We start from the raw sequence: 27,986 nt of genomic DNA, 5'->3' as shown, positions 1-27,986 counted from the left end.
ATAAATATAGGATAAACTATCGAGCGAGTGTAACTATATGATAAAAAAAATTTCGCTCGGAGAAAGCCACGCTTAACGGTATATCTCTTAACTTTGTCGGACGTTTTATTTATCCCGAGCCTTGTATCCCATTTAAAAATTTCTATGCTTCATTTTCTCCTCCTTTTCTCCGCTTTACATTTCGCTTTCAATCATCTCCGCTGTTGATTAAACTGACAGTCTCGGAGGACTTTAACTAAATGCATCAAACAACAATGCTGGCTTGTTGTTGGCACAAAGGACTATCTGTCAACGAGACTGTTCATCGGATGTCTGTAATTGCAAGCGTGGATGCTGGGCGTCGTGGAGCACCATGGTTATCGCGCAGGCTCCTTCTTGGTGCGAGACAGGCCACTGAGAGGCAGAGCGAAGGATCCTCGTGAATTTTCACCAGTAACCCCGTGACCATCAAACCGTTTTCGACGTGTACCACTTGTCTGTCCTACTGCCGCTTCGTAGTTGGTAACCGAGTAACCTGTTGCCATAGCGAAATGATCTTCATATCAGAGCTATATGTCGTTAATTTCAACCTGTTTCAGTGCTGTTTAATTAAATATTAATTTAAAAACTGTCAATAGAATCGCGCTAAGAATCGCCACGAAGACTCGATATGGATTGAATTACGAGATCGAGCTTGATTAAATAAATAATAGTTAGTGCAAATATTTTTTTCATTTTTCTATTGCAATTAATCTTTTGCAATAAAAATATTTTTTTTAATAATAAAAATCGTTTATTGAGATTGCAGATTTTTTTATAGAAACATAGATGCCGATATATCCGGCTTAGTTTGTTTGTTAATTTTCCACGTTTGTAAATCACGGACTTTTCTTCTTTTTTTTTTCATTTTCGTTTCGCTATCTTCACTTCGCCATTTCTTACAACGAAGTAACCTGTTGCGTAGCAATCCGTTCTGAAGAGGAATTTACAGAGAACAATATATCGAAGAAAGGCGCGGGATCATTTCACCTGCCGCGACACTCTCGCGTCTTCTATTTAGTACTATAATACCGTGTGCTTGTGTGAAACATTGGCGACGGGACGTGATATCGGTACGCGCGAGAAAGACAAAGATACTTCGATTTATGAGAGCCAGCTTCAACAAGTGCACCTGAATTAAAATTTCAAAGCAGACGAATGAATCATAGACAAGTAAGTATGATCCATTTTTTAATTTAAGCATGTTTAATGTTTCCATTAATTTTATAATTATTCAATTGACGAATTCAATACGGACATGAAATTATTGAATTATCGTGTGTAACTATTAAGCTCTTTATACGCAATTTAACTAGACTTTAATTCAATTTTAATCTATCGCAATTTAGATAAATGGAATTAACCGAGAAAAATAAACATTATCTGTCCTTAAAATGTAGAGGTAATAATTTAAAAATAACAAAGCTAGAATCGCCACCTTGTCCGTAGAAAATAATGAGACATAACTATCTGACGGTCATCCGCTATCATTTTCTACAATCCACAAGCAGAAACATACAGCAAACAAGTAGATGGAATGCATGCGAAATTAATAAAAATATAGCCCATGCTGGTAAACGAATGAAAACCAATTTCGTTGCGCGACAATATAAGATATCGTGCGACGAAGATAATTACATCAAAACGAAGAATTAGAAAATAATATTTTGTTAACCTTATTTCTCAACGAATTCTCTCCAAATATTTCCAAATATTTAGACAATTCTGTTCCCGAATAAATTACCTTGAATTAATGGAGCAGTAAAATCAACATACGAAAAAATTCAATGAAATCGCAATTCACCGAGCTATTCAAATAACTCGTACTCATGAATAAAATACAGACTATTAAATATTTTTCTCGAAGGAATTGGAAATCAAAAGAACTTGTATAATCTTCGATGGCAATCGTTCAACGATACATTAGTGTCTACCATTGTGATTCATCATGGTCCGTTGTTTAGACAATTACGCTAATGCGAAATCTTGATAATGAGGCTACACGTTGAAAAGATTTCTTGTCAAGGTTTCTTAATTCGATTATGGATCACCTACGAAATAATGAAGTTATTAAGTCGAGAATAAAATCTCCGTTGCCAGAAATGTGTCTCTGGCCCGTGACGTTTAGGACCACAAAGAAGTAAAATAAACCATCCATTAATAATCATTAACGTCACCTCGTCTCGACACGAACCTTAGTTTTAGGACATCAAACCTGTCCTCCCTTCACACTTCTTCGTACGATCCTTCTCGAGTGTATTTACTGTTTTCCTTATTCTACAATTCCGATTAGTTCGATGGTTATCAGGTCTACTTTATTTTTTATAATTTTGTATTTTTTGATCGCATTGCATGCAACCGGATATTAGATATTTTCGGAAGTGTCAGATACAATTTTTTTTAAAGCTTTTTCATTCTACTCAACCCCTCTACATATATATAGAATTATATATTATGAATCAAATTTCATGGGTGAATGATAAATTGGACAGTGATAAATAAAAGAAAGAAATGCTCGTCGTCCATTGTGATATGTTTGTTCATAATCTCCAATAGAATGACCAACTTGGTTTTGAATATACGGTGAAGTATCCGTTTCTCTGAATTCCTCTTTTATTCCTCGAACAACTTTTATCAAGGTTGGGCAAATCTCCCCTATTTGTGAAAGGCTCAGTTTAATTAACGTGGAATATTAATTACCGTGGATAAGATAACTTTTTAAATATATGTAGATATTTGTAAACCAAGTCCAATTCCTGGCTGTGAGGCCGAATAAACATTAATAATTAATAGTAATTACCATGTCACGTGGAAATATTATCGTTTTCTTCTTTTTAGTTGCGAATTTTCCAATATCCAATCGATTTTATAACCCCGCAACTTCCACCTATCTTTTTTACGCGAAAATTGAGAAAAATATCAAAGGGTGAGGAAAATTCGGAATCAGGTATGCTAATGTAAATTTATTCGAAAAATATATCGCCACACGTGAAATTACTTTTTTCATGTTTCATACCTGTATTTTCCCAAACTTTTGGTAATGTTATGATAACAATTTTTATAATATTTGGCTCAGACACGTGTTACACGTTAAATGTAAAAAGGACAAAGAGCAAAGAAAATATTGTGTTATCCGTAGAGGACCGTGTCCCATATAAGTAGATCAAAATGTCAAAGGAGCGTCCATTTGGGCGCATTTATGATTGATTCGATGCGTAGAAGAACCTGACCGGCTTCCATCACAGATTCATTCTCGATTCATGTATTGTATATTTTACGAGAAATGTGATATTGCTTTCGAAAGGGAACCGATGAAATACCTATAGTACTTTTCGATAGTCCTACTACTGCATATCTCTTTAACAGCGAGATATATTTTCATACACACAGAGGCTTTTCTTCGATTTCAAAGAACATGTTCTATGTTTTTCATACTTCAAAATTAGATCTATAAACATTCTCACCTGAACACATTCCACATAGGTAATACCTTACGCGACGTTGGCTCTTTGTTACGTATATATATATATTTTTTTCGATATATATATGTATATTGCTCTTCTAAAAAAGTGCTATTAGAAAATTTCTGTTAGAAAGATTTCTGGTTTGCGCGAGGTCTGTCATAAAGCAAAACGTGGACTTCATTGACGAACTCGGAGCTCAAAGGTCTTATAAAGCAACTATATAAAACTTCTGTTTGCACGATGTCAATAATAATCGTAACAGCGTTTTGTTAAAAGTCTTCAATATTGACACGATACTTTCCTTCAGTAAAGATTACAGATGAAAAAATTCAAGCGATATATAGTAATTTTATCCAATATTTTCTAATAATATCCAATATTTAAGGGAAAATATTGGATCAAATTATTTTCATCAAGAAAATCGCGTTTCAAGGAACGTTAAACAACGTATTTCCTGCTATTAAAATACTGTCATCTTATCACACTGCTTTATTTAACTTCCTGAGTAATTTTGTAATGTAACGCACAAAACAGTCAACAGCAATTATTTGCAATTAGACGCAATTGTATCAACGCCACGTATATGCCAAGACTAGCGAGCACGATAACTATGCATCTTTACTTTTTCAATCGATAATCAAGTATTTGAATTACATCATCAGAATCCTCACTGACGAGTCAAGAAAATACAAATATGCTGCTTGAATCCGATCTATCCTGAGAAATAGAAATAATGAAAGGACATGAATAAGCGTGTGTCTAGGAGCGAGTAATATGTAGTTCAGCCCAATGGAGGCGTGTAAAAATACCATAAATAACGAACACGAAGAGAACAGCGAAGAATGCCGGAGAAATTATCGTGAAACGCAAATTGTATGCGCATTTTATATGTCAATGAGACGGAAACTAGCTAGCTCCGCTCCAGGTTTTCCACAGTGGATCGATAGACGTGTCGAAGCTTCTCCGCAGTGACGATGTGTCGTTGTTTCTCGTGTTCGTGATGCTTATTTCGATTTTCGTCTTTTTGCTGTTTCGACTTGCGTGATTCCTATCATCTACGATAAAAATCACGGAATGGCGGTTTGAAGACAACGTCGCTTTATCGACGTTTTGCCGATGTTTTTGTCGTCGCTTTATCGTCGTTACTCGGTCGTCCCTTTCTTGAGGGCGTCTTGGGGAAGATATTTTTCTTTGATACATCAAAGCATAGCGCGATAATGAACTGCAATTGCGGCCAACGTATTTCGGATAAATGTGTATGCGAATAAATACAGAAACTAAAATGTTGTTTTCAGAAAGAAGATATTTTAGAAGTTAGAGGGGAATGGTCGTTTCTCGTAGATATGACACTGTGACAAATGATGGATAAGAGTGGGGAACTTGAATAAAACTAGCTTCAAATCTGTGACAAAAATAGCGGGCCGTTCGTGCTATTTAAAAATCAATACTGTTAACAGATTCGTGGAACTATAATAAAAGATTCATTCGCTTGTACATAATCAAAATTTGATTCGTTTTACGTCATACTTTGTATTCAGATGCCTACGTTACAGCCCGCGATTTCTGTCCTATGTGCTAGTGTACGCGAACAGAAAGACACATCGGTATGCGTTGGCGAATATTCGCGAATATTTTGAATTACTCAGCCACGCAAATCTAAAATATTTTTAACAAACAGTGCTTTAATTAAAAGCAATTTGTGTCACAACTGCGTCATCATGAATAATTTATTTCTCACTCATGCGTGAAGAGAATAATCTCTCCTTAATGTACGATGAAATTCTTTGACATTTTCATTAGAAATTCCAAACCTTGGTATACAAACATACAAAAACCTCTCTTTTTTAACTACAGCGCTGTAACGTAACTTACTTACGTATAAATGTGAAAAAGATTTTGTATCATTTTTCCTTTTCAAAAATTCAAATCGTCTTCCCTTATAGCGTATTCAATCCTGAAGAAAAAGAAAAGATCATTTCACGACACACTCGGAGAAATCTCGCTCGTCCTCTTATATCATCAATTTTAATAAGATTCAACGAAAATAAAATTAGAAATGCTCAGTCGTTTCAATGAGAATTTTCGACAAAGACTTTTACTCGGAACTTTTAACGAACGAGAGGAAAAAGACATCAATTTCGAATAGCACTTTCCAAACGTTATCCCCTGACTCGCTTTACGGTTTCGACTGTCTGTATCTGTCTTAAATTGCAAACGTATGAACCACTGCAGAAAATTCGCGTACGGATAGTTTAACGAAGAGAACTTCAATCGTCAGCCAATGATAACTTCAATCTAAATTAAAGTAATCTTAAAAATTACAAAATATAAATTATGCAACTATCAAATAAATTAATAAGGATGACTTGAATCTGCTTTTCTTCTAAGAGACCCTGGAAATAAACATCTAAGTTAGCCTTAATTATCAAATACTAGAATAATTTTATTTCATACTTCCTCTAAGTGATATTAACAACACTTTTGCCCCTGAAACAATGCCTGTTCCCTTCGATACCTAATAAATACCTAGATTATTAACTAAACCATATCAACGATAAACTACCACATTGTTTAGATTAGACAACAGCTACGCAGAATAATCCAAGGAATAAACACAGTAAACATGTTTGAGTTTATCAAATTACACGAGAAATAGTGGTCTATAGAATATCATCAGCTCATTCAATACATCGATAACCTTATGGAGTAAGTTCAAGAGCAATTGACATGGCCATTGTCACGGTGAAATAATGGTTAAAGTTAATCAACGATGACAATCTGATACTGCGCTATCGGGATGAACCGATGTATCTTACCACTAACAAGCGACCGACACATATATGAATGTTCGGTTTATGTATGGTACGTTGTTGAATTTGACGTTTATTTCCACTAGAACACGGCGACCAAACGAAGCGATCAATAATCTTTAAATGAAAGTGATATATCAAAAATATGCTTGTAACGTACCATCCGTCTTGTTCGTCATAGATAGAACATGGTACCGGTGAACCAAATATTACGTATAAGAAGGGAAGAAAAGACGACAAAGGGGAAGATCTCTCAAGATTAAATTTATTTCAAGCACTTTTTGTGTTTGGCCTCATATGTGTGTACATATGTATGTATGTATTGTATGTATATTTATTTACGTTTTTTTGTAATATAAAAACGGCTCAACCGATTTTACCATTACAGGCCTCAATCGATTCATGTTTGCCACAATGTCACGGAAATGTTGTAAATTATGTAGTATATCAGGAAAAAAGCAAAATGATAAGAGTTACAGGCTGCAAAAAAACGTTCATGTATCTAAATCATTCAATTCAGGAAGAGAATGGACGTATTTTTTTATTTCAACGCGTTTACCTAAAGGTTTTTGTCGGTGTTAAAAAGGATTAAATAAAATAAATATTGGAAAAAATGATACCCGAAAACATGTAAATGTAAAAAAGTAAAAAAAAAGGAACACTATATACATATGTGTTTCACTCGAAAATATAAAATATAAAATAGATATTTAGATATGTTTATGTAACTGATATAGTTAGCCAATAGTGTAGTGTTACCAGTTACAAAAATGTCATAGTCTGGCATCCACGTTGATTAAATGTTGTCACAATGGCGACTAAATTCTGATTAAATACTATTATACTGGGCGCCAAACTATGGCATTTTTAAATGTTATTTATCTGCAATTTCGGTAACTATGTCAGTTGCTTAAAAATATCTAAACGTGTACCTATTTTATGTTTCTAAGTGAAACGCGTATATCTTGCTCTTTTATTTTCACAGTTTCACGCAGTCGCGTATAATCTCTTTTCTCAATATTTACTTTTTGAATGAGCAGTGACAGAGCAACTGAAATCAAATATTTTACATTCTAATTAAAATCTATTATCGAAGAATGTAAATTAACGTGTTTCTTTATCATTCACTTACCTCGGACATTACCATAATTAGATAGAAGAAAAGAAAAATCTTTACGTGTATTTATTAACGAAATCATATAAATATTTTAATACATTTGTAGTTCCCCTTTAGAAGTTAACATTTTAATTACATACCGTGAACAGAGATGTGATGAGAAAATTACCAAGCGTATCATACGTTGAACTACATTTCTCATTTCAGGACTTGAGTTTGTATTTTTAATATTAATATACAGTTAGCCGAAAGGAAAAAAATGAGCTTAATATTAAAACAAAACTAAAACCGAGCTAAAGAAAAAAATCAGTAACATCCGCTGAAACGTATATTACAACCAGCATCATATGATAAACCAACAAATTATATTACTATAATATATTATATTTATACCTTTCTTTTATATTATTGTTTAATTTTATGCGCACCTTTTCATTTTATGATGTATTAAATTTTTTATCCATCGACTGTACAACATTTTTGCTCATGTTATGTCGCAAGTTTCGCATGTATGTATACACGAAGCTTGGAAAAGTTCACGAGAACTAAAACAACCGCTGTATACAGTTCATAGTTTTATATATATACATATATATCGGCAAAATTCGTAACTCGAAGAATTTTTAAACATACGACATTCCAGCTATGCTCTCTGCAGATGTAAAATCGAAAGAAACATGAAATTGAAAAATTAAAAGGCTTCACTCTCATATTCCGTTTTTATGGAATCAACGATATGAAAGAATTCTGCGAACTGAAAAAATTTTAACCACCAATATTTTTCTGCGGATTCTGTTAACGGAAGAACAGCACGTTTTGTGTCACAAATGACTGATAGCCCAAGAGTTGATTTAATTCGGAACTAAATTAATGAAATTAACAACCATCTGTCACAACGCAATGTTAAGCACATTTTTCAGATAATAAATATACTAGAACTAAAGAATTAAAAGAAAAAAGAAAGAAATAGAGTATGTTTTATGCGGCAGACAATGTTTCGTACTGTAGGAAATACATACACAGAAACAAATATTATTGATAAGTTTTGTAACAAACATTAATAAGTTTAATTATGTATAACAACCTCATGCAAACACACACACATAAACAAAAGGTAAGTAGATACGTATTATGATACGTTTCCGAAAGAAATTGTTTTCACTTTGCTATGATGCTTATTGCGTTCTAGAAATACTGTTGTAATTTTCTTATGGCAAGAATATTTACGTCCTCCATTAAAAAAGTCCGAATACATCCGTAGCATTTGCGACTCCTGTAGGGTCCTCGCATAGTCCCACGCGAACCGAAAGTGGTCACATCGCAACTTGCAATAGTCATCGAGGACACTTAGAGTACAGAATAAACTTCAGAGTAGAGGTATCACCCGATAGGATCTAGTAGTAGGACGTACAGCGTCTCTATTCAAAGGGAAGGAATCAAAAATAAATGAATGGACCATTCCGTGTGATCTAACGTCGTAATGGAGCATCCGTCGTGTCGTATATCAATAGATTCCTATCGTAGACAAGCATCAGATGCGATTGATTAATCCTCTGGTCAGAATATCCAGCTACACGAAATGAGATACTTTTGGGATCATGTGAATTCGCAAGTTTAATCCGCGTCAGGACTACAACTTGTAGAGGATATCGATGATATGTGCAAAAAATAACAGAGTCGATGATCCAACGTGTAGCATACGATGTATGTGGGCGAACTTGTCTTATACTTGGTCTCAAGATTTTGGATCGATGACAAATTACTACGCGGTATTTAATCGAAGGATATCGATGAATAAACGTAACAAATTTCAGAAGTTAGAATGTGTCGCTTTGAGTAAGAAAACATATATATGTGTGTATGTAATACGTGTAAAAATCGACAGCTTGCACTGTTCTATATTTACAAATGGATGATTGCTATAGGTAGACTGGAAAAGTTTGCTCGAACTCTACCTACAGTAAATAATATTTCATTACAAGTAATTATTCTAGATGAACTTGTGATTTTTATTTTTACGATCTTTATTATAATCCAGCCCTGAAATCAAATCATCTCAGCGATCTTCAATATTTCTGAGGTGTGACTTTATTAAAAAATAAATTATACAAGCTGAAGAGGAAATAAGATTGACGTTTTATTCCCGACGCGAATGGGTTACTTTTTAAACATAAATAAAATAATTTTCTGAGTCCATTAACAAGGAGGTGATTACAGAAAAATCTGAAGTAAACATAATGAGCGTTACAGATAAACACTTCAGAAACTCTACAATTGTTCAGTAGCGTCCTTTAAAACAAGAATCCGAGTAATCACTTTGAACGCTATTTACGAGCATTTCATGATTTTAATATTAAAGAGGAAAATCACGGAAATCAAAAGCAATCACAACGATATAATTATTTATTTCGTAGGTCTGTTTACTTCGCGACTCTAATATCGATATCATAAACGAAAATTTGTGGACAAATACGAGCAGTCGGAAGTATTGCCACTTATTTCGTAACTCTAATACTAAAGAGGAAAACTATAAGCAGTCGTAATCAATTTTAATAATGCAATGCGATTTCTCTTACTAATTTTTAAATTGTACATATTTGTCAGCTCGAGAAAAACATTAAACAATCCCCGAAAGCAAAGCGTATGCTGCATAAATAAAATTGGCGGTTTATATTATATGAAAATTAGTCCAAATATTAGAAGGTATAGATGTATTTTCATCAAAATTGCTGAAATTTATTCGTTGAAATTTTGAGACTTTCAGAATTTCAATTGTACAAATTTTAATTTTAATTAAAATTAAATTTGATATATGTAAATACTTCGAAAATTTGTACTTAACAAAGCGAATCAAATTTTTCGCTGTACTTTCCAATTTCCAGATTAAACTATGCAGTGAGCAAATACATAAAGCGAGCACAGAGACAAAAGTTATAAGGAACGCACATTCATATAAATTGCGGCTCATGAATACGGCCAATCAAAATTGCACGTATCTTTTACTTTTATGTGTGCTGATAATCTTGATTACAAGGTTTGATCAGCGAAACAACCAGCGGTTTAAATTTCTCTTCCGATTGAACGTTTTCAATTAGAAAGTAGAATTAAACAAAAAGAAGAAAAGACTTTAATGGCAAAATTAAATTAAACGAGGATGTGGAAGGAAATATTTTACTTGTAAAACTACTTTGCTTATACCTCTGGCATCGAACCAATAGTTTGAGAAAACCAAAAATCGATTAATTTTCTTACTTTAATTTCGGAATCTATTCGTCTTATCGCGAGATACTTTCTTATTTAATTGTATCTAAATTTAATTTTTTAATTAGAATTAAAAAATTCTCTACCAGAAGCAAAGATTAAATTAACGTGTCTTACATACGAAAGTAGCCGACAAGTTAATTAAGAAATAAAATAAAATGTTAAATGTTAAGTATAAACGAGCTCTGTGCTACTCGTATCACTATGCTCGCCATAGCATGCGAGAAATACAATCGGTAGCCCGTGCCATTTTGATATGATTGGACACTGCAAGAATCAAAAATATGCGACTTACCGTTCGTAGGAAGATTTTACGGTATGTGGCGTCCATTTATGGATCTCGCCATTGTCAACGCCGTTCCATTATCCACCACTATAACACGACCAAAAAATAAATTACTAATATGTACCTCTAAAAGCTAAAATCGACCACGCGGGCGGATTTTAATAATATAACAGCAAAATCGGCAGCGAAAATGCGATATCGACTACGCGTTTAACGAATGAAATTTCGGCCCGTTATTGATTAGAAAGTCATGAAGCTAATATTATGAGGTTCAAGTAAATTTAACAAAGGAGAAGTAGTGTAAGCGAGCATACAAAATCGTAGAGAATTCAAGGGTTATTTTGCAAAGTTTTAACTTTCACAATATCTGATTATTATATTGCAAAGATGTTAAAACAAATTAATGTACGGATAAAGCAAAATATGTGGACATCTATGCGTGGTCACCCCTAAAATTTCATGAATGAATATTCTGAAATATTATAGAACAATATCAGCGGATTATGCTACAATATCTATCTCTTACGAGATTTATAATACCACAGTGGTATAGTATTGGAGAATACTTAGTTACCATAATATCAGAGAATACCGTAAAGATTCTAAGAGAGAACTAGTCAAGAAGCAATTAAGCTAGAAAGCAACTCAAACGAAGTAGTAATCTATTGAAGTTCGAGGAGTTCGCATCGGTACAGAAAATTAATAAAACAAACATTATACACGCATCGAAAGTTTATAAACAGATTAAAGTGTTTAGAGTTGTCGTTAGTATATCCCTTATAACACATCAACCGTGCAAAAATTTTACATGAAGTAAATCTAAGAAATTATATCTCAAGTATTTTACTTGCAAAATACCCAAGCCTGTGTATAATATATATATGCGTATAATATATGTGTATAATATAATCAACGGCGGCAAAAGTCCATCTCTATTTTCCATTCTTTTTCCTAACATCCAAATTATTGTTCATAAGACTTTCTCTTTTAAAACTCAGTACGAGAACAAGCAGGTTAAAATCTGTCGCAATCGGCACGTGTACATTTTCCAAGGAGACACGGATTCTTCGCTATTATAAAAATGCAAACAGACCAGAAGATTACTTTCTCAATTTCCAAAGCTCTTCAGTTTGGAAAGTTTCGTCCTATCTGAAGTTTTTTCCATCAATCTACTTCTTTGCTTTGCAAACTTCTTCTTTTTTTGAATAACAAACTGCGATCTTGAAATTTTCCATTGCGTTAACGAAATAAATATAACATCCGTTAATGTGTCCCGCATATTATGTATTCGTATTATCTTCAGCTTTTATACACGTTGTAATAACAATCCCCTTATCAGAATTAAATAGCGTGTTTTCATATAAATTCTATCTTGTCGTAAATATTTAAGCGTTTCACCAATTAACTGCGTTTGACGAGTATACACATCGTCGCTTGTATCTATTTACGCATTTCATGACCTAATCCCATGAGAGATTTGTAAAATCAAATTCCGCAGTTAACTAGTTCAGTCTTCAACATCCCTGAATTTGAAACAATATTTAGTAAAGACACACAAAATAACACAAGCATAAAGGACATTAATAATCAATGTGCATTAACGTGTCGTTAGCTTCTGTTCGTCGCTCCGTGCTCTTCTTTCGTTTTACGAAATTATTATTTCGTCGCAAACACATGCCTCAAATTCTCATTACTAGGTCCTTGCAGCAACGACTATCTACGAACATTTACTCAGTTTATACACTTTACACGAAGCAAACTACTCAATTCTGTGAAAAGTATATAGCATAAGCATATAGAATATTTGAAAGAGTAAAGTTTCACGATAGAGATTAGTCATTAGCCAGATTGTAAAGATAATAGTTTGAAATAATTTAAGGAACATCTAGTTTTACTATCATATTATATTTAAATTTTCTATAAAGGCATATAAATATTCGCAGTCTAGTTACCACCACAAGGCCAAGACACCTTCCTCGTAATTAGCATTTAGATATTCGTTAGAACATTCCACGAATTCTGATATCTTACTAACTTATCTATTTCCATTTCCTATCGGCAATCGCTAGAATATCTACCTCTTGCTTATCGCAAGGAGAAAAAAAGACAATGTCAGCATTTTCCTCCTGTATACGAACGTTTGATCGAAATCGAACGATCTGTTTCAGGTCCTGGTTGTTGGGAATATCTACGTTGAAGAGTTCTGAAGAAATCGAAGAGGATATCGTGGAAGATCGCGTAAGATTTATTCGATCGGAATTCCATAATCTTCCACTCGGATCGGGTGTTTTATTGACGTTTCGAGAGGAATATTGCCGTATGAGCGAAATCACAGGCGGAAAAGACATCGATTCCATCTATGGAATCGATTTTCGACTGACGAAACGTCGGTCGCTATAGAAGCTCCAATCCGTCAAGATTCACTGCTAATGCCTTGATCGTGTCTCGCAGGATTATCCCTTGGGAGGAACTGGCGCTGAAATCGTAAATAATATCATGGGTTAGGGAAACACCACCACGCGTGACTACCTTTGATCTGAAGATTTCGTGACTGTAAAGTGTTTTGGGAGAAAATTGAGTAAGTAAATAGAAAGGGAGCCGGTGAGTCATAAAAGAAAGGAATAAAGAGAGTGAAAGAAACGGAAGAACCGGGTAAAGCTTCGAACACAGGACGTCTGTTCTAAGAGGGTTGAAGGTGACCGGTTTCCCAAAAGAATGTTTGAAAAATATGTTGAACGGGAAAAAACGATCGATGAAATGGATGAATTGGTCAGAAAAAGCCTGGTGGAACTCGTAAAAGTAAATCCTATCGAAGGAATGAGCCACGGTGAATGAAGAACCTTGAACTGATTTGTGGAACGCGAGTGGAACGTCACCAGGGAGAAGATTACAAAGAAGCCAAATCGCAAAGAAAATTCCTTCAGCTGAGAACGGATCGTTGGTAGTCCAAGTCGCACAAGAGGAAAAATGTTGCGAGATCTAATGGAAAATCTAAGTATATGCGAAGAACGCAAATTACAAAATTAAAATTTCGAAACGCGGAACAACAACAGCAGACGGCCTTCAAACATCTAACAGCGTTGCACCGAATATCTCTGAGATATTCCTACGAATATCTACGAGTTTCAGTTCTCAAAGACATTTTTCTGAATTCTATGTGAAATCGATAGCAATATGCTATGGAAAGGAGGGAACTGGTTCCCCTTTGGCGAAAAGAAAAGTTAAAAGGATACCGTGCTCTTCGAGAACGACGTTCAGTAGGGTGAGAGACAAATTCTCGGCCACGTGAGTCGCATCCCTGAATGCATTTCCAGAGCACCATAAATTGAACACACGTTTCTTTGAATTGTAAAGTTCTCGCGTGCGACTATGATAAATACGAGTTGATGCCCAGTGAAGTAATTTACCACGATAGAAAAGAAAGTTTGTAATCCGTGCGAGGATACATCCTCCACGAAAACAATAAGAGACCATTCGAATGCAAAAGTAATAAAAAATTCCTCATCTATATGTCCACCATATCGATACCGCGTTATTACGTTCTATTTGTCATGAATAGTTCGAAAAATGCTGGTAGACCAGCTGCCGCTTATTAAAAAATTCCACCAGTGTAGTGTGACTTATTGCCGGAAGAAGAGAATATCCTTTGGAGCGATATATCAGACTCATCCCTGTTCTATAGAAATGATTAGATATCGAAGGTCCATAATAGATAAACGCTGTACGTGACCAAACAGCAAGAGCAGCTAAGAGTAGCTAAGAGAAGCAACGATGCAGCTATCCCTTGAAATGCGATGCCCTATCCCACACACTACGAAAACACCTGGTACCGTATGAACCTGAACGCAACGTTACAACGTCTGAGGTTCCTATTGCACTATATAAACACCATGAGTCGGTCGAATAACTATACAAACATCTTGCTTAGTATGAATGTCACGAAAGAAGATATCAATTACGCGAAAAACTTTCTTGGCAATCTAACCAACTATAAAACGAGCAACGACCAGATTGGTTGCTACTGTAACGGCACAGTTCGAGATCTGGCGCTCGAATACAAGAATTATCATGGCTACGCGGCATTGATAGTGTGTCTGTTCGGTACCCTGGCCAACATGTTAAATATCGTCGTCCTAACAAGGAAAGACATGGTAACGGCGCCCATAAATCGAATCCTTACTGGTCTAGCAACGGCCGATATGCTCGTAATGCTCGAGTACATTCCGTTCGCTATTTATATGTACATCGTGCTACCAAAGAGGCAGATATTTCCTTATGGTTGGGCAGTGTTCGTACTGTTCCACATGCACTTCACGCAGTTGCTGCACACCATCAGCATCGCCATCACGCTCACGCTAGCCGTTTGGAGGTACATCGCTATTAGGTGAGTAGGATTCCGATCCAGCAACCGCTTTATTGAACGGAGCGGGCACGAATTTCAAATTACATGCCCAGCGGTTTCCGCTTAGGTTACTGCTGTCCTGATTAAGGTCTGGTTCTGCGGATGCTTTACTTCGTCTCCGTTACCGTGCTATAGAATTCGGTACCGTGTTCAAGACGAGAAATGTATATTGCCGCGTGCAATTGCCAGGTCCTTTTGCATTTAGTAACTACCTTGCAAACATGCACCGAGCTGAGACAACAAAACAAAAATTTACGACTAACGGATTTTGAATCTGATAAAAGTAAAGCTTAAGGAATGGAGCAGAAGCTCTTGTAGGATCGGAAACAGAACGTCCGGATACACATACCTACACATCGATCGGAATAAATATTGTAAACGGTATATCGGTTTTCGATACGCTAGATGTTCGCATCCTTCGTATGATACAGTACGATGAAGAAAGTAAGTTAGTCCTTTAAGCATAAGAATTCCCTCAACTTCTACAATTGATTCAATGGCTACCAAGTTTAGGACTTCGTTGAATTCTACCATTTATAAATCTTCTGCATTAAATCTCACGAATCAAGATTGATGTTATCAGGACCCTGTAAGTTAGAAGCTAACCTTATAGACCCCCTGGAGGTTCAAATCTCCCTCATCGGTTCATAAAACCCTTTTTTTATCGACGAAACTACTTCCATTGAGACAAGAAACTTTCGTTAATCGAAATCCAAGAAACTTCTGATATCTCTTTTACAGAATTGAAAAAACTAAGGAAATTGTTTACGATAAATAACTGTTTCTCGATTTTCTTAAAAGATCGACTTCCACGTGTATACGAGCGAAATTTCGTTCTGTTATCAATTCAGAAGTGACGACGATACCGAAGCCCTAAATAAATTCAAGGAAATGAAGCAGGGCAAACGGATATACAAAGTTGTAGAGAATAAAGTTGTAACTTTTAAGAAATCTGATTTCACGACCGGTATTCCATAACGCGAGTGCTTCCTCATTGGATTAATTTTTGACTTGTTAACTTTTGCATTTGATATCACCTACTTTCGAGCCAAAGTTTGAATTGATGTTGGTTAGTTAGGTCGCGGCAAGCTTTCAGTTGGTCGGATGTCTTTGTTTCTCAAAGAAAATTGCCCAGGAAATATCGTAAATGGACCAATTTTGTAATAATTAATCTTCGTTGGAGAGAACAAAGTAATTTACCAACTATCAGTTACTATAGATTACCATCTTGAAGTTTCTCGTCTTAAGTATCAAACTTTCCGTTACTGATTGGATTTTCTTCCAAGCCTCAAATGATCATTAAGTTCAAGAAACATCTTACACCAATCAACTTCATATCCTTGCGGTACATGATACGAAACTAGAATCCTCACACATAAAATACGTCATATTCAATTTTGAGAAACATTTAATCCATGTGCAGCTGTTCTCATAGCCTTTCTCTAAATTCTCGAACACGAAAATCCACGAGATATATATGGAGCATAACAATCTACGAAGCGGATTATCCATTTTTATCGTATACTTCCCTGAAAATCTATCACGTATGTCATTCTATCAAAATTCAATCAGCGTTTAGTATACGTCAGCGTACATATTCATGTTAAACCGTCATTACTCGTGCCGATCATAAGCCCGATTGAAAATTAGCAGATCGACCGATTTATCAATGCTAACTAACAAGATAATTTCGCGAAACGATGAACAACCCGTTTGACGCATCTGTATTCAAGACATGTTCATTTGTCAAAGACAAAGCATATTATCATATTCCCGTTCCGATATTCCCAGAAATGATACAATACGATACAATATGATCGATAATGAAATCTTTATCAATTAATCGTCGCTCGATGAGGCCGGTTCATTCTACGGTTAAGACTCTTTACATGATTCTATCCGCCATATGTGGTCACTAGAGGAAGAAGAAAGTAATGTAACAAAGTTACAGTACTGGGATGTAATCGTCCTTCAGTCATGTTGGTCCCAAAACAGAAAATCATCGTGTGAAAAATCTCTAGAATGGAAAAAAACCATTTTATGTCGCGAGTAAAAGTTGGATGATATTGACTTAGATAGCAATAAACGCAAGTAACAACTTTTAACGTTAGACTTTTTGTTTTTCAATTATTAAACAAATATAGCCATCCGTGTCGTTGTTTATTTAACGGGCATTACTTTGGTATCGGACACATGAGTACATGAACTGGGATAAAAAGAAGAACGAGCGCTAACGATTTTTACAGCTTCATTTGAGATACCATGATTGCTTTAAAAGAGATAACGGATCTGTGAAAAAAATTGACAGTTGAACAAAGTTGAATACCGTTCGCAGTTGAACAAAGTCTATTGATGCAATCGAAGTTATGAATACCTAAGCTGGTCAGATATGAAGCGATATGGAGAAGTTGCCTTCTTCTTCTAATGGACATGAACTAACTGATTGAGGATTTTAAAGGCGAAGATCAGATCCGCTATGGTTCTACGTTATTCGAGAGTGAGGAATTATCGCTTTAATTATAATCATTTGTGTATAATATATCGAAGTATACATTAAACTCTGGTAGTTTTAATGTTAATGATCTTTTGGTTCGATCATAGGAGCTTTAACGTATGCTCATTAAAAATTGAATGAAATATTAAATAGAATAGAGTTTCACAAATAAACGAAATGACCTAAGTAATAAAGTACAACGTGAATAAATGGGAACACGTCGAAAGAGACACAAACTAGGAGAAAGGGCAATTCTGGTTGAAAGAAAAGCATGCTTAGTTTGCAGAAGTTACACAAATGTTATGTCCAACAAACACACGAAGAAAATATCAGGTCAGTTGAATATTTGCTAGATGATTTTGTATTACTGTCTCGTTTCAGTGCGCCGTTGAGACTCCCGCGATTTTCCGCGATTATCTTTGGAAAATGTTACAGCCAGAGGTTTAATCTGGAATCAAATCTAATCACGTGGATTTCGTGAGTAAAATATTTCGTTCTGAATTAATATTTTTCACTTGAATTCAAATTTTACTTAGTAAGTAATTTCCTCGATTAATACGAAACCATACGAATTGGGTCAGGAATTATTTAATATTTGTGACTTTAAATGAAAAATATAGGATTTTTCCATTCGTGGAAGAGTGAATGAGTGAATAGAATGCCTGAGGTCTTTCGATAACAATCACACCCCACAATTTTTAATTTAGTAACTGTATTCCAATTACATGTTTGTGATGTCAAAACGAATTGATGCAATGGCCATTGTTGAATTTACTTCGTTTTTAAAAATGGTAATTACACTGCAGATGTTTATGTATGTGTGAAAAATTTAAAAATATATAAAATATTGAAAATAAAGTACTCTTTACAATATTTATATAGTAGAGTAATTCAATAAATCGTTCACCCAGGTTCCACTTTTTCTCTGCTACAAAAACAGTTTTTTATTTAATTCCACTGAAAGAAAAAAAACAATTTTGATACAAGCAATTAAATAAAATATTTGGGCACCATTAAAATAATTGAGCATTAAAACTTTATTTATAGAGTTGCTGAAAAGAGATTAAATACGTTCGTGTATGGTTGTAACATTTAAACCGTATCGATCGTTCGATACTAGCGTTCTAGCACTATTTTTGCGACAGTAGAAAAGTGAACGTAAATTAAAAACTAATTCCATAACACGCTTGGAATTCATCGTAGAACCACAAAGAATATATTCGGAACTAGAGTATACTTCGATATACTTTAGCGTGATACCGCAATTATCACTTTCGAAATAACACCAGTTCTGACCATCAGGTTATTCTACCAGTATATGCAAAATTAAACATATCAAATAAAATCTTTGGAAAACACATGCACGTGTATTGAAAGAAGCTTTAAATATTCTATTTTTCGATTTTATTTTCGCATGTAGAATAACCTATCACTCGTTCCAAAACATCCTGTACGATGAACTGATATCCCGAATAAAATTGTAGCACACGATCACGATAACACGGAAAGGATTATTACGTGAGAACGGTGCCGATTGCTAAATCGATTTACAAGATACTAAATTACGTAATGCCTCTAATAAAAAGTATCTATCGAATGAATAAAAGTTGTTGCGTTCTTTAGTATTGTAATTGATATATTTTGCTATGTATAGCAAAACTTGCATTCAACAATCTTTCGTGTATCTGAGTAACAGTGTGACAAGAGATATCGAGCAAAGGATCGAATGATAACTAAAGGATACGAGATGCATAATTCTGGTAAAGTAGATCGTTCTCATCGCTACAGAGATATTTTTTCTTTAACGAAGTACACTTGCCGCAATTTTACTGGCAACTGGACCGTTTGCTCGCGCAAATAAGGCATCTGCATGACGTTTCACAGAGGAACATTACGCTTCATTTTTCTCGTTTTCTCGAGTTCTTGCACGAAGACAATTTCTCGAATGGCTCGTATTACTGATTTCTAAATTAAAGCAGCCGTGGGGAGCAGCTGACGCGATGCTTTCATTCTTTATGAAATAATCAAAATACATCGGTAAAGTAAATATACTATCTAAATATTAAAATGACTTTGCACAGAATCGGATAATTTTCTCCTATCTTTTTTGTTGCGAGATAAAATTTTATATCTGTCAGGAATATTTCAATAAATTAACCCAATTATTGGTCTCTAGTTTTTAAATCACACTGAGAAACTGTTATATAATTAAGTAATTAGAATTTCTTTCCACACAAGCAGACGAAATTCCGATTTTACGAATAGATGAATACCTGGATTGTGATGCATTGAACAGTATTGTATCGTCTAACTAAACGCTGAATAGTTTCTTTTTACAACAGTAGCCACGCTTGGAAACTCGTTACATTAAGCACGATGCCAAATACGTCAGAGTTTCCATCATCCTACACCTGTACAAATATTGAATCAGAGAGTGTGACAGAATTGTGCAACGAGTCGGTGAAATCAACACGAAAGAATCTTTAAACCGTTCGCGTTTGGAACAAAGATAGAATGTATTAATAGAAATACCTGACGGGAAAACAAGGAGGAAACAAACAGTGGTCTCTACCGATGCAGTATTTTGATATTTAATCCCATTAAGGATTTTGTCAGAAGCTGTACTTTTTCGCGCATTGACTTCTCTCCTTCTCCTTAACGTTCCATCTCCACAGGAACGACGTGCAATGGAAAAAGAGGAAATAAAAAGCACGTTCCCGTGCTTTCCTGCACTCCAGAGTCACTCCATTCGATCGATGTATTATTGACAAAGAAGATGTCGTAACGATAGACGATGGAGAAATATTTGACCGAGATGAAACGCGGCAAGGCTGTTTTAAATAACGTGATAAAAAGTGAGAACAAAAAGAGTGTCAAATCGATCCATGCGTACCTATACATCATTTACTATGGGAAAATAGAAAATAGAGATAATATTAGAATTTATAGGAAATTTCAAGAAAATAATCTGTTCCTCAATATCTCGATAATATATCCGTGCGATCGTTAATCGGTTTTCTCTATTTGTATTTAATTACATCGTTTCGCTTTTCGTTATTGTTTTCTCGGAATATTGGAAATTTATGATCGAATATGTTTCATGGATAATATTGAATTTCTATTTGAATTGAAATTATCTTCCTCATTATTTAAGTATTTAATTTAATTGCATTTTTATTTTAAAATGTATCTATATCATTCCCTCGCCTTTCACAAAATGTTTATAACGTAACTAATCTCTGTTTATGTTCCGCATAATATACCTATTAATGCTCATGACATGGAACAGTAGCGTGGGAGAATATGCATAACACATTAGTTGTTTCAGTTGCTGCAATTTATTCTCTGACGTACAATCGAATATATTTCTAATTATTATGATTTGCTTGGTAAGATCCATTAATATTGCACGATTCTAAAGTGCTTCTAGTGTTCTGGCCGAATTGGAACGGATAAGTTCGCGGATCTGTCATGCGCACAGTTGCCTTTTTGCGAAAAAAGTAGCGCGGTCGATGATAAGTAGCGTACAAGCAAAAACGTATTTTTGAAGCTACATAACCAGCAAAGGAAAAACAAAATTTAATTCGCGAAATATTTAACCTATATCATCACTGGCTATGCTACCGAGCTTTTTACAATTGTTTATACTATGCTTATAAAGGACGTTCCCATGAGAATCTCTTTTCAGTATTTAATGAGAAACGTCAGAATCGCCTTTATCATTCCATCCTGAAACTGTAGAAATTTTAAAATAGCCTTCAAACATTTTTCCTTAAATTTTGTTTAAAGGTTCATTCATTTCGAGCGTAAGTGAAGAAAATGTTTAGAGTCAGACAGATGCCAAGAGAGTTCAGCGTCATAATGATAATTATATTTTCCTTTCACAACGTCATTAGTTTCCCAAAATTTTTAGTACGTCCCTCTCAAAGAAATTCCCTCCTCTTTCGCTAGTTAATTAATGCCACATGTAGTTATTTCATAACTAACAAAGAATGATATAGAATAGAGGCAAAACATCCGAGTTTCAAAGGAACTCTTGGAAATTTTTCTAATAAGTCGTTCCTCTGGGACAATTCTAAATTAATGAAAAAAAAAGGAATATTCATTCTTTGCCTAACGAAGTTTGTTGTATAGAAATGCATATACGTATTCTACCAATATCATGGTAATTGTCTCATTTTCGCTTTGAGAGGTCTGTATTGTATCCTATGTACCGAAGACTTAAATTAAAACATCGATGTAATAGAAACAGTGATCATTACCATAAAAAAAGGAATTCCAAAGGACGAGGTGATAAAGTAAAATTTCCAAACGAAAAACAGATAAATTCGAAGATACTCTCGAACAAAAACAATCTCCGAGTTTCTTGAATATCTAAAAATTGTTATAAATATATGCGAATAATAGATGAGAACTAGAAACTTTACGGGCTGAAGTAGAACTACAAAGTTATTGATCTAAAAATGTGATACGACATACAATGTACAATGTCCATAGCGACCATTCATTCTCTTTGTTGCTTTTGATATTTGAGTACCTGATATTTTATGTGGTATTTTGCATTTCAAAGCGGCATTAATCGTATCCCGATAAAATGACTATACGTGACGAGCAACTTTTAAATAATACAATTACGCGCATATGCTTGAACACAGAATGGTGATTAAATGACAAAATAATTGAGCATGACAAAACTCTTCGATAACAAATAATGGAAAATTACCTCCAATCATTTCTCCCATTTACCACTCTCCTGTTCGGGTGAACGAGAAAATATTGGAAATATTAAATAACGTTATCCGAAACTTCTTCTGTAAGAAATTATTATACAGTTACGTTGGAACATATATCATTAAGATTCTTGATAATTTAGAAACGAGCAATAAACTTTCATTACTAGATGATCAATGCTCTTGAAACAGTTCCAGTGGATAAAAACGAGATAAATGTTAATGAAATAGGAAAGATATAGCCTCAATTTGATAGCTGAAAATTGGATATGTATCAGATACATTCATTCCGTCACTTGCGAAATTTAACAGTACTGGCTTTCGAAACTTCGATGTCATAGTATTTGAAATTCACACGACTATGTGCGTACTGTAATCGACAGCTGGTAACAGGTTGAAACGCGAAATCAATTTAAACAAATTGGATTTTTTAAATCGTCGAATTCAAAGAGTGCATAGGAAAAAAGGGCGTCGAGTTTTAATTCCAAATCGTTGATCACTTTTTTCACTTTTAATATTCTACAATCAAAGCAGCACGTTCTTGTCAAGTATTCGGATCGTTCCAAGTGAAGCAGAAACAAATCGTTGCTTTGTGAAGAACTGTGAAAAAGGAAGTGAAAGGTAATAAGGGGGTTACAACGATAATACGCGGTATAGATCAAGAAAATATCGATTCCATTCGTTTGATTAAGTTACCTCAGCTATATGTATCTCAAGGACCATATTTCACGGTAGTTTCATTTTTCTGGCGGATGTCAATTCCGATCAGATGAAATTAAAGTTACGAAACCGACCTGTTCCGTCAGATCGCTTTCAAATTCTTTTCTTCTTCTTCTAAAGAAGCCGTTTCCTCTGTTAACTCTGAATTTGACTTCCATGGGAAACCAAGCGAATAAAACGAACCTTTGACACGTTACTTGTGACAATTTAAGTTGATATCAACATCTTAATGATACGGTTCGATCAAAGATCGAATTAAAATCCGTTTGAGTTCCACTACTTTTGATCAATTGAACAAACTCTCGACTAACGATAAATATCTTGAAACTCGAAAGCTCGAAGAACAATCACAACTGCTATACTATGAAATAAAGTGGATCGATATCTGATTTCACGAACCCTTTGATTAATTCTTTCAATTACGCACGTTAAATGGTTGGATCTCTTGTTTAAAACACCAAAAGAACTTTTGAATTACTTCACCGTTATAAATGAAACAAAGAAATCTGCGTTTAAGACAAGGCGAAGAATCGATAGGGACGCTTAACAGGAGCTAAGGACTCGACGAAAGTATTTGAATAAAAATCAGTTCATAAGTTTCTGTTTCTGTTTTACGTATAATATCGACAAAACTTAAATTTCAGTCTAACTGATCTCCGCTCGAACAATTTGCCTTTGCAGGTCAGTTGTTGCGTTCCGACTACGGAATATACATTCCTCTGTCTTGTAAGATAAGCGCGAGTTAAGGAAACAAATGAAAGAACGTTGTTCCTTTAACGGTACAACTACGAACATCGTCGAGTACTTCATTTGCATAAATAATTAATATGATTTAAATAAGTTGATATAATTTTCCCAGTTACGAAACGTTTGAAATATTCATAAAAATGGGCGATGAGAAATGAGAAAAGCAGGAATACCGTTGGCAGAATAGAAGACTAATTTTGTTAGCTTCGGTATGAAACGCATTGTTCTTTTGTTATCACAGGTTTCCACAGTACAATTCCTGGTGTACAGCGGCTCGTTGCAAAACGGCTCTATGGAGCAGTTTTCTGGCCCCATTTGTTGCCTGTGCTCCGAGCTATCTCGTATTCGGAGTAAGTACATAAATTAAGTTAAAAAATTGGCTCTTTGATTAAAAGGCTTAGCCTTTGAGTGAAATTCAAGCACTTATTCAAATATTTTTTGAACCCTCGATTGACAGATAAGAAGACAAGCGGTGAACGAGAATGGCACCCTGGAAATTGCATATACAGTCGACGCGGACTACTCGCAGCACAAGGACTTCTTCTATCAGCTAAATTTCTGGGTGCTAGGAGTGGTCGTGAAGCTTTTACCCTGCGTCATACTTACCGTCATTAGCTGCTGGTTGATAAAAGCTCTTTACAGGTAATCTAACAGCAGTAACTTCGTATCAAACGTAAATTACAATTTATTGTCCAATAGTACGAAATAGAAATTTTACGGTGCTTGCCCTACTTTCTTTATTCATTCCTCGCACAAAAAGAAATTCGCTACATTAAAGTATATACAGCGGAACTGATCCAATTTGTTGCTCGATCGATCTGTTTCACTTTATTTAACTTGTTAATCCTACCCACGTAAAATATTCCGATTAAAGGAAAGAATTTTGATTAAAGAAACAAATGACGATTAAAGAAAGCTGTTTATCGATTCGAATCATGTTCCAGAGCAAAAGGGAGGAAGCAGGCCTTGAAGAGTTACAATCAATGCAAGAACGCCGGCACTATGGGCAATGGGTCAGTACCAAGGAGGCCAAGCAAATCTGAGAAAAGAGCAGATAGAACAACCAAGATGCTCGTTGCCGTGTTACTCTTGTTCTTAGTCACAGAGATCCCTCAGGGCATTCTGGGTCTTTTGTCTGGCGTCCTGGGCGAGTGTTTCTTTCGCAACTGCTATCATAATTTCGGCGAAGTAATGGACATCCTTGCCCTGCTAAATGGCGCTATTAATTTCATCCTCTATTGCTCTATGTCTAGACAATTCCGTACCACTTTTGGTCACCTGTTCAAGCCTAGGATCATGAAGAAATGGCAGCCCGCCACGCAGCAAACAGATGTACAGAGCACTTACGTATGATGTAGGCTAAAGGGTCTACAGACCACGCGTCTCTAGAGGCTGCATATCTTTCTGAAGTTAACTAGAAACGTCGTATTTTTTGATTTTAATACTTCTAAGAGAAGCTCGGCTTAAGCACAGTTACTGGGAAAATAGTAAATTACGGAGCTGGTAAAGTGAACCGCTCCTTAAAATAAAAGGGTAGGTAAAGTATTTTCCTTAAATGTTATTCACATAATGACACTCCGAGTAGTGCTCGTAACGTATTTCGCTTAAATTTGTATCATCCGATCTCTACGCAAGATATAAAATGGTTCGTTATTTGAAACTTCTAAATCGACGATTTATGATATCGGCAACTAATAATTATTGCAGTTATTACGTAAGTTTTGCGAATAAAGAGATTAATAAAAATTAAGCGAGGAGAAATTGTAAAGTATCACGTTAAATTGTTAATATTAATCGTCTTACGTTTTCAACGGAACCGCGTTTTTCAATAATAAACTGATTGTCTAAACGAATACTCTTGTATCTAGATACGTACATGATTTTCCGAAATCGTAAAGCACTGTGTTTGTAATGTCGATGTTATTGTACAATATACAACAACCTTCTTCTGAAAGTCGAAGAGAGGATAGAGAGTATAGAAATGTTTTGTACAGATACAATGCGTAAATAAGAGAAGAACCTTGAATAGTAGAACATAATAGGATTTGTTGTTCCATTGAGGACAAATACCGAAAGTTCAAGACCTAGCTGGGGGCTCGAGGGACTTAAAATCAATTGAACTCCCGTTTAACTTTCGAGCATTTCTGCGAATGGCAGATTTGTTAAGACCAAAGTAAGCTTAATCTTGTGTTAAACTTCCTCCAAATGAAGCATAGAGAAACTCGATAAAAAATAATAATTACGTTCATGTATTTTATTCCCTACGCCACGTTTTTTACCATTTATCACATCTCATCGAATACGCAATAATTTTATTCGACGATGTTAATATTACGAAAATGGACACATGCGAGAGAAGGTACTTATTATTTGGATAATAATCATAGCAAGTTCAAAACAAAACGATTTAATGGCAGGACGTTCGAAAATAAATACGTGACATGATTTATCAATATCTATTTGTCACTTGTTTGCATTTATTTATTATTTGTACCAATAATTCCAAATAATTTGTTAATACACGCATTATGGGCACTGCTGCAATGTACGTTTTTGTTAAAATTAAGTTTTCATTGGAATTACATGAGTTCATTTGCCAAACAAATATCGTCAAACAACTTCGTTCAATAAATTATGTACCACACCAGATCAGAAAGAAAACGATGGTGTATTAATGCTGGACACTTGACAACGAACGACCACTGTGAATTACAAATACACTGGCGTTTAAATATATGTATGCGCGATAATTTACTAAGATTGTTATTAGAAGTTGTAGTAATTAACATAATTAATGTACGATATGGTAATATATACGTATAACATGCTAATAAAAATATATACATATGTGTGTGTGTGTGTAATACAGTTACACATAAATAAAATTTGTAAATATGTAATCAAGAAAAGCCACGGCGATAATATTTGTTCTTGTATGATTTTATATGAAACGAAAAGGAATCGATAGATTTTTGGCTATTAAGCCCAGCTAAAAGTCTATACTCTTTCCATTGTAAACGCCGACGACATATTGTTTATAAATTATATATAGATTACGAATAAACGTTTCTGTACTGATCGTAGTGCCTCTCTATTTTCCTGTTCACGATTACGAATTCCAAAATATATAATATAAATATAAATCATGAATCAATAGAATATATTCTTCTTCATAAAATTTCCCATCGATTAAATATCTACCCTGATTTGCTCTTTAAATACTCTCGCCGAAAGTTGTCACATTTTCATTTTTATCGACTCTACGGTAAATTTTTAAATCTTTATTTTTGAGAATGATAGAAGAACGCGATTAAAATATACGATGTTAAAGGATATCCTGACATTTCAGCAGAGAAAAAGCATAAAAAGATCTTTCGATCGTTATTTCCAATCTTTTAACATTTCTCACTCCTTCGTGGATGATATTCGACTGTTGAAGTATTATCGTTCTACATATGATCATCTCTGGTTAATGAATGCCAATTGGTAATTAAAGAGGGACGAATTTGTTGGAACGACTGTAAAGTCGGAGACAAATAGTTAATTACTGGAAAATAATTAGAAGATTAAATCGATTTTATATCTCAAGTGGCATGCAAGTAAATACATATGTATGCCATGTACGAATGATGTGGCGCGGCGGCTGACATAATCAAAACCGTAGAGCAAACCGCATTACATTCATACACGCAGATAGTCAATTATGTAAATCATCGCTCCCTTCTCGAGCTTTCTCTATTGCGCTATGAATATTCGGAATGTGAACAAATTTATGTGTATAAAAGAGGACCATCGAATGATATTCTAAAAAATTGCATCTCTTCAAAAATGAGTAACTGAATTGCTCGATGTGTATCTATTATTGTCGACGTATCAACGAGAAGGATGCTTCGAAGAATATAAAACTTGTCGAACTAGTGTCGGCTAATTACAATTT

General features: G+C 34.7%; 1 protein-coding gene across 4 annotated transcripts; it reads left to right on the top strand.

The window, feature by feature from the left end:
- The first annotated feature begins 419 nt into the window (after nt 1-419).
- On the top strand, nt 420-27,129 carry LOC100746388 (sex peptide receptor). Of its 4 annotated transcripts, none has more exons than XM_003491390.4 (6): nt 420-577; nt 944-1,195; nt 13,125-15,340; nt 24,291-24,399; nt 24,507-24,691; nt 24,994-27,129. In XM_003491390.4, exons 3-6 carry the CDS (start codon nt 14,751-14,753, stop codon nt 25,400-25,402), a joined length of 1,293 nt encoding a protein of 430 aa, XP_003491438.1. In that variant the 5' UTR covers nt 420-577; nt 944-1,195; nt 13,125-14,750; the 3' UTR covers nt 25,403-27,129. The 4 variants fall into 4 exon arrangements, with proteins under 4 accessions (XP_003491438.1, XP_033177960.1, XP_024224984.1 ...); XM_033322069.1 differs by having other exon boundaries at nt 420-691; XM_024369216.2 differs by having other exon boundaries at nt 430-501.
- The last annotated feature ends 857 nt before the right edge of the window (nt 27,130-27,986 follow it).

Source organism: Bombus impatiens, unplaced genomic scaffold (assembly GCF_000188095.3).
Source record: "Bombus impatiens unplaced genomic scaffold, BIMP_2.2 scf_0548, whole genome shotgun sequence".
NCBI lineage: Eukaryota > Metazoa > Arthropoda > Insecta > Hymenoptera > Apidae > Bombus > Bombus impatiens.
This window is presented reverse-complemented; position numbering and strand designations above follow the sequence as displayed.

Coding starts and splice junctions, on each gene's coding strand:
- LOC100746388 (XM_003491390.4), top strand. CDS start 14,751: ATGCCCTATCCCACACACTACGAAAACACCTGGTACCGTATGAACCTG. Junction 15,341..24,290: donor TGGAGGTACATCGCTATTAG/GTGAGTAGGATT, acceptor TTGTTATCACAG/GTTTCCACAGTACAATTCCT. Junction 24,400..24,506: donor CGAGCTATCTCGTATTCGGA/GTAAGTACATAA, acceptor CTCGATTGACAG/ATAAGAAGACAAGCGGTGAA.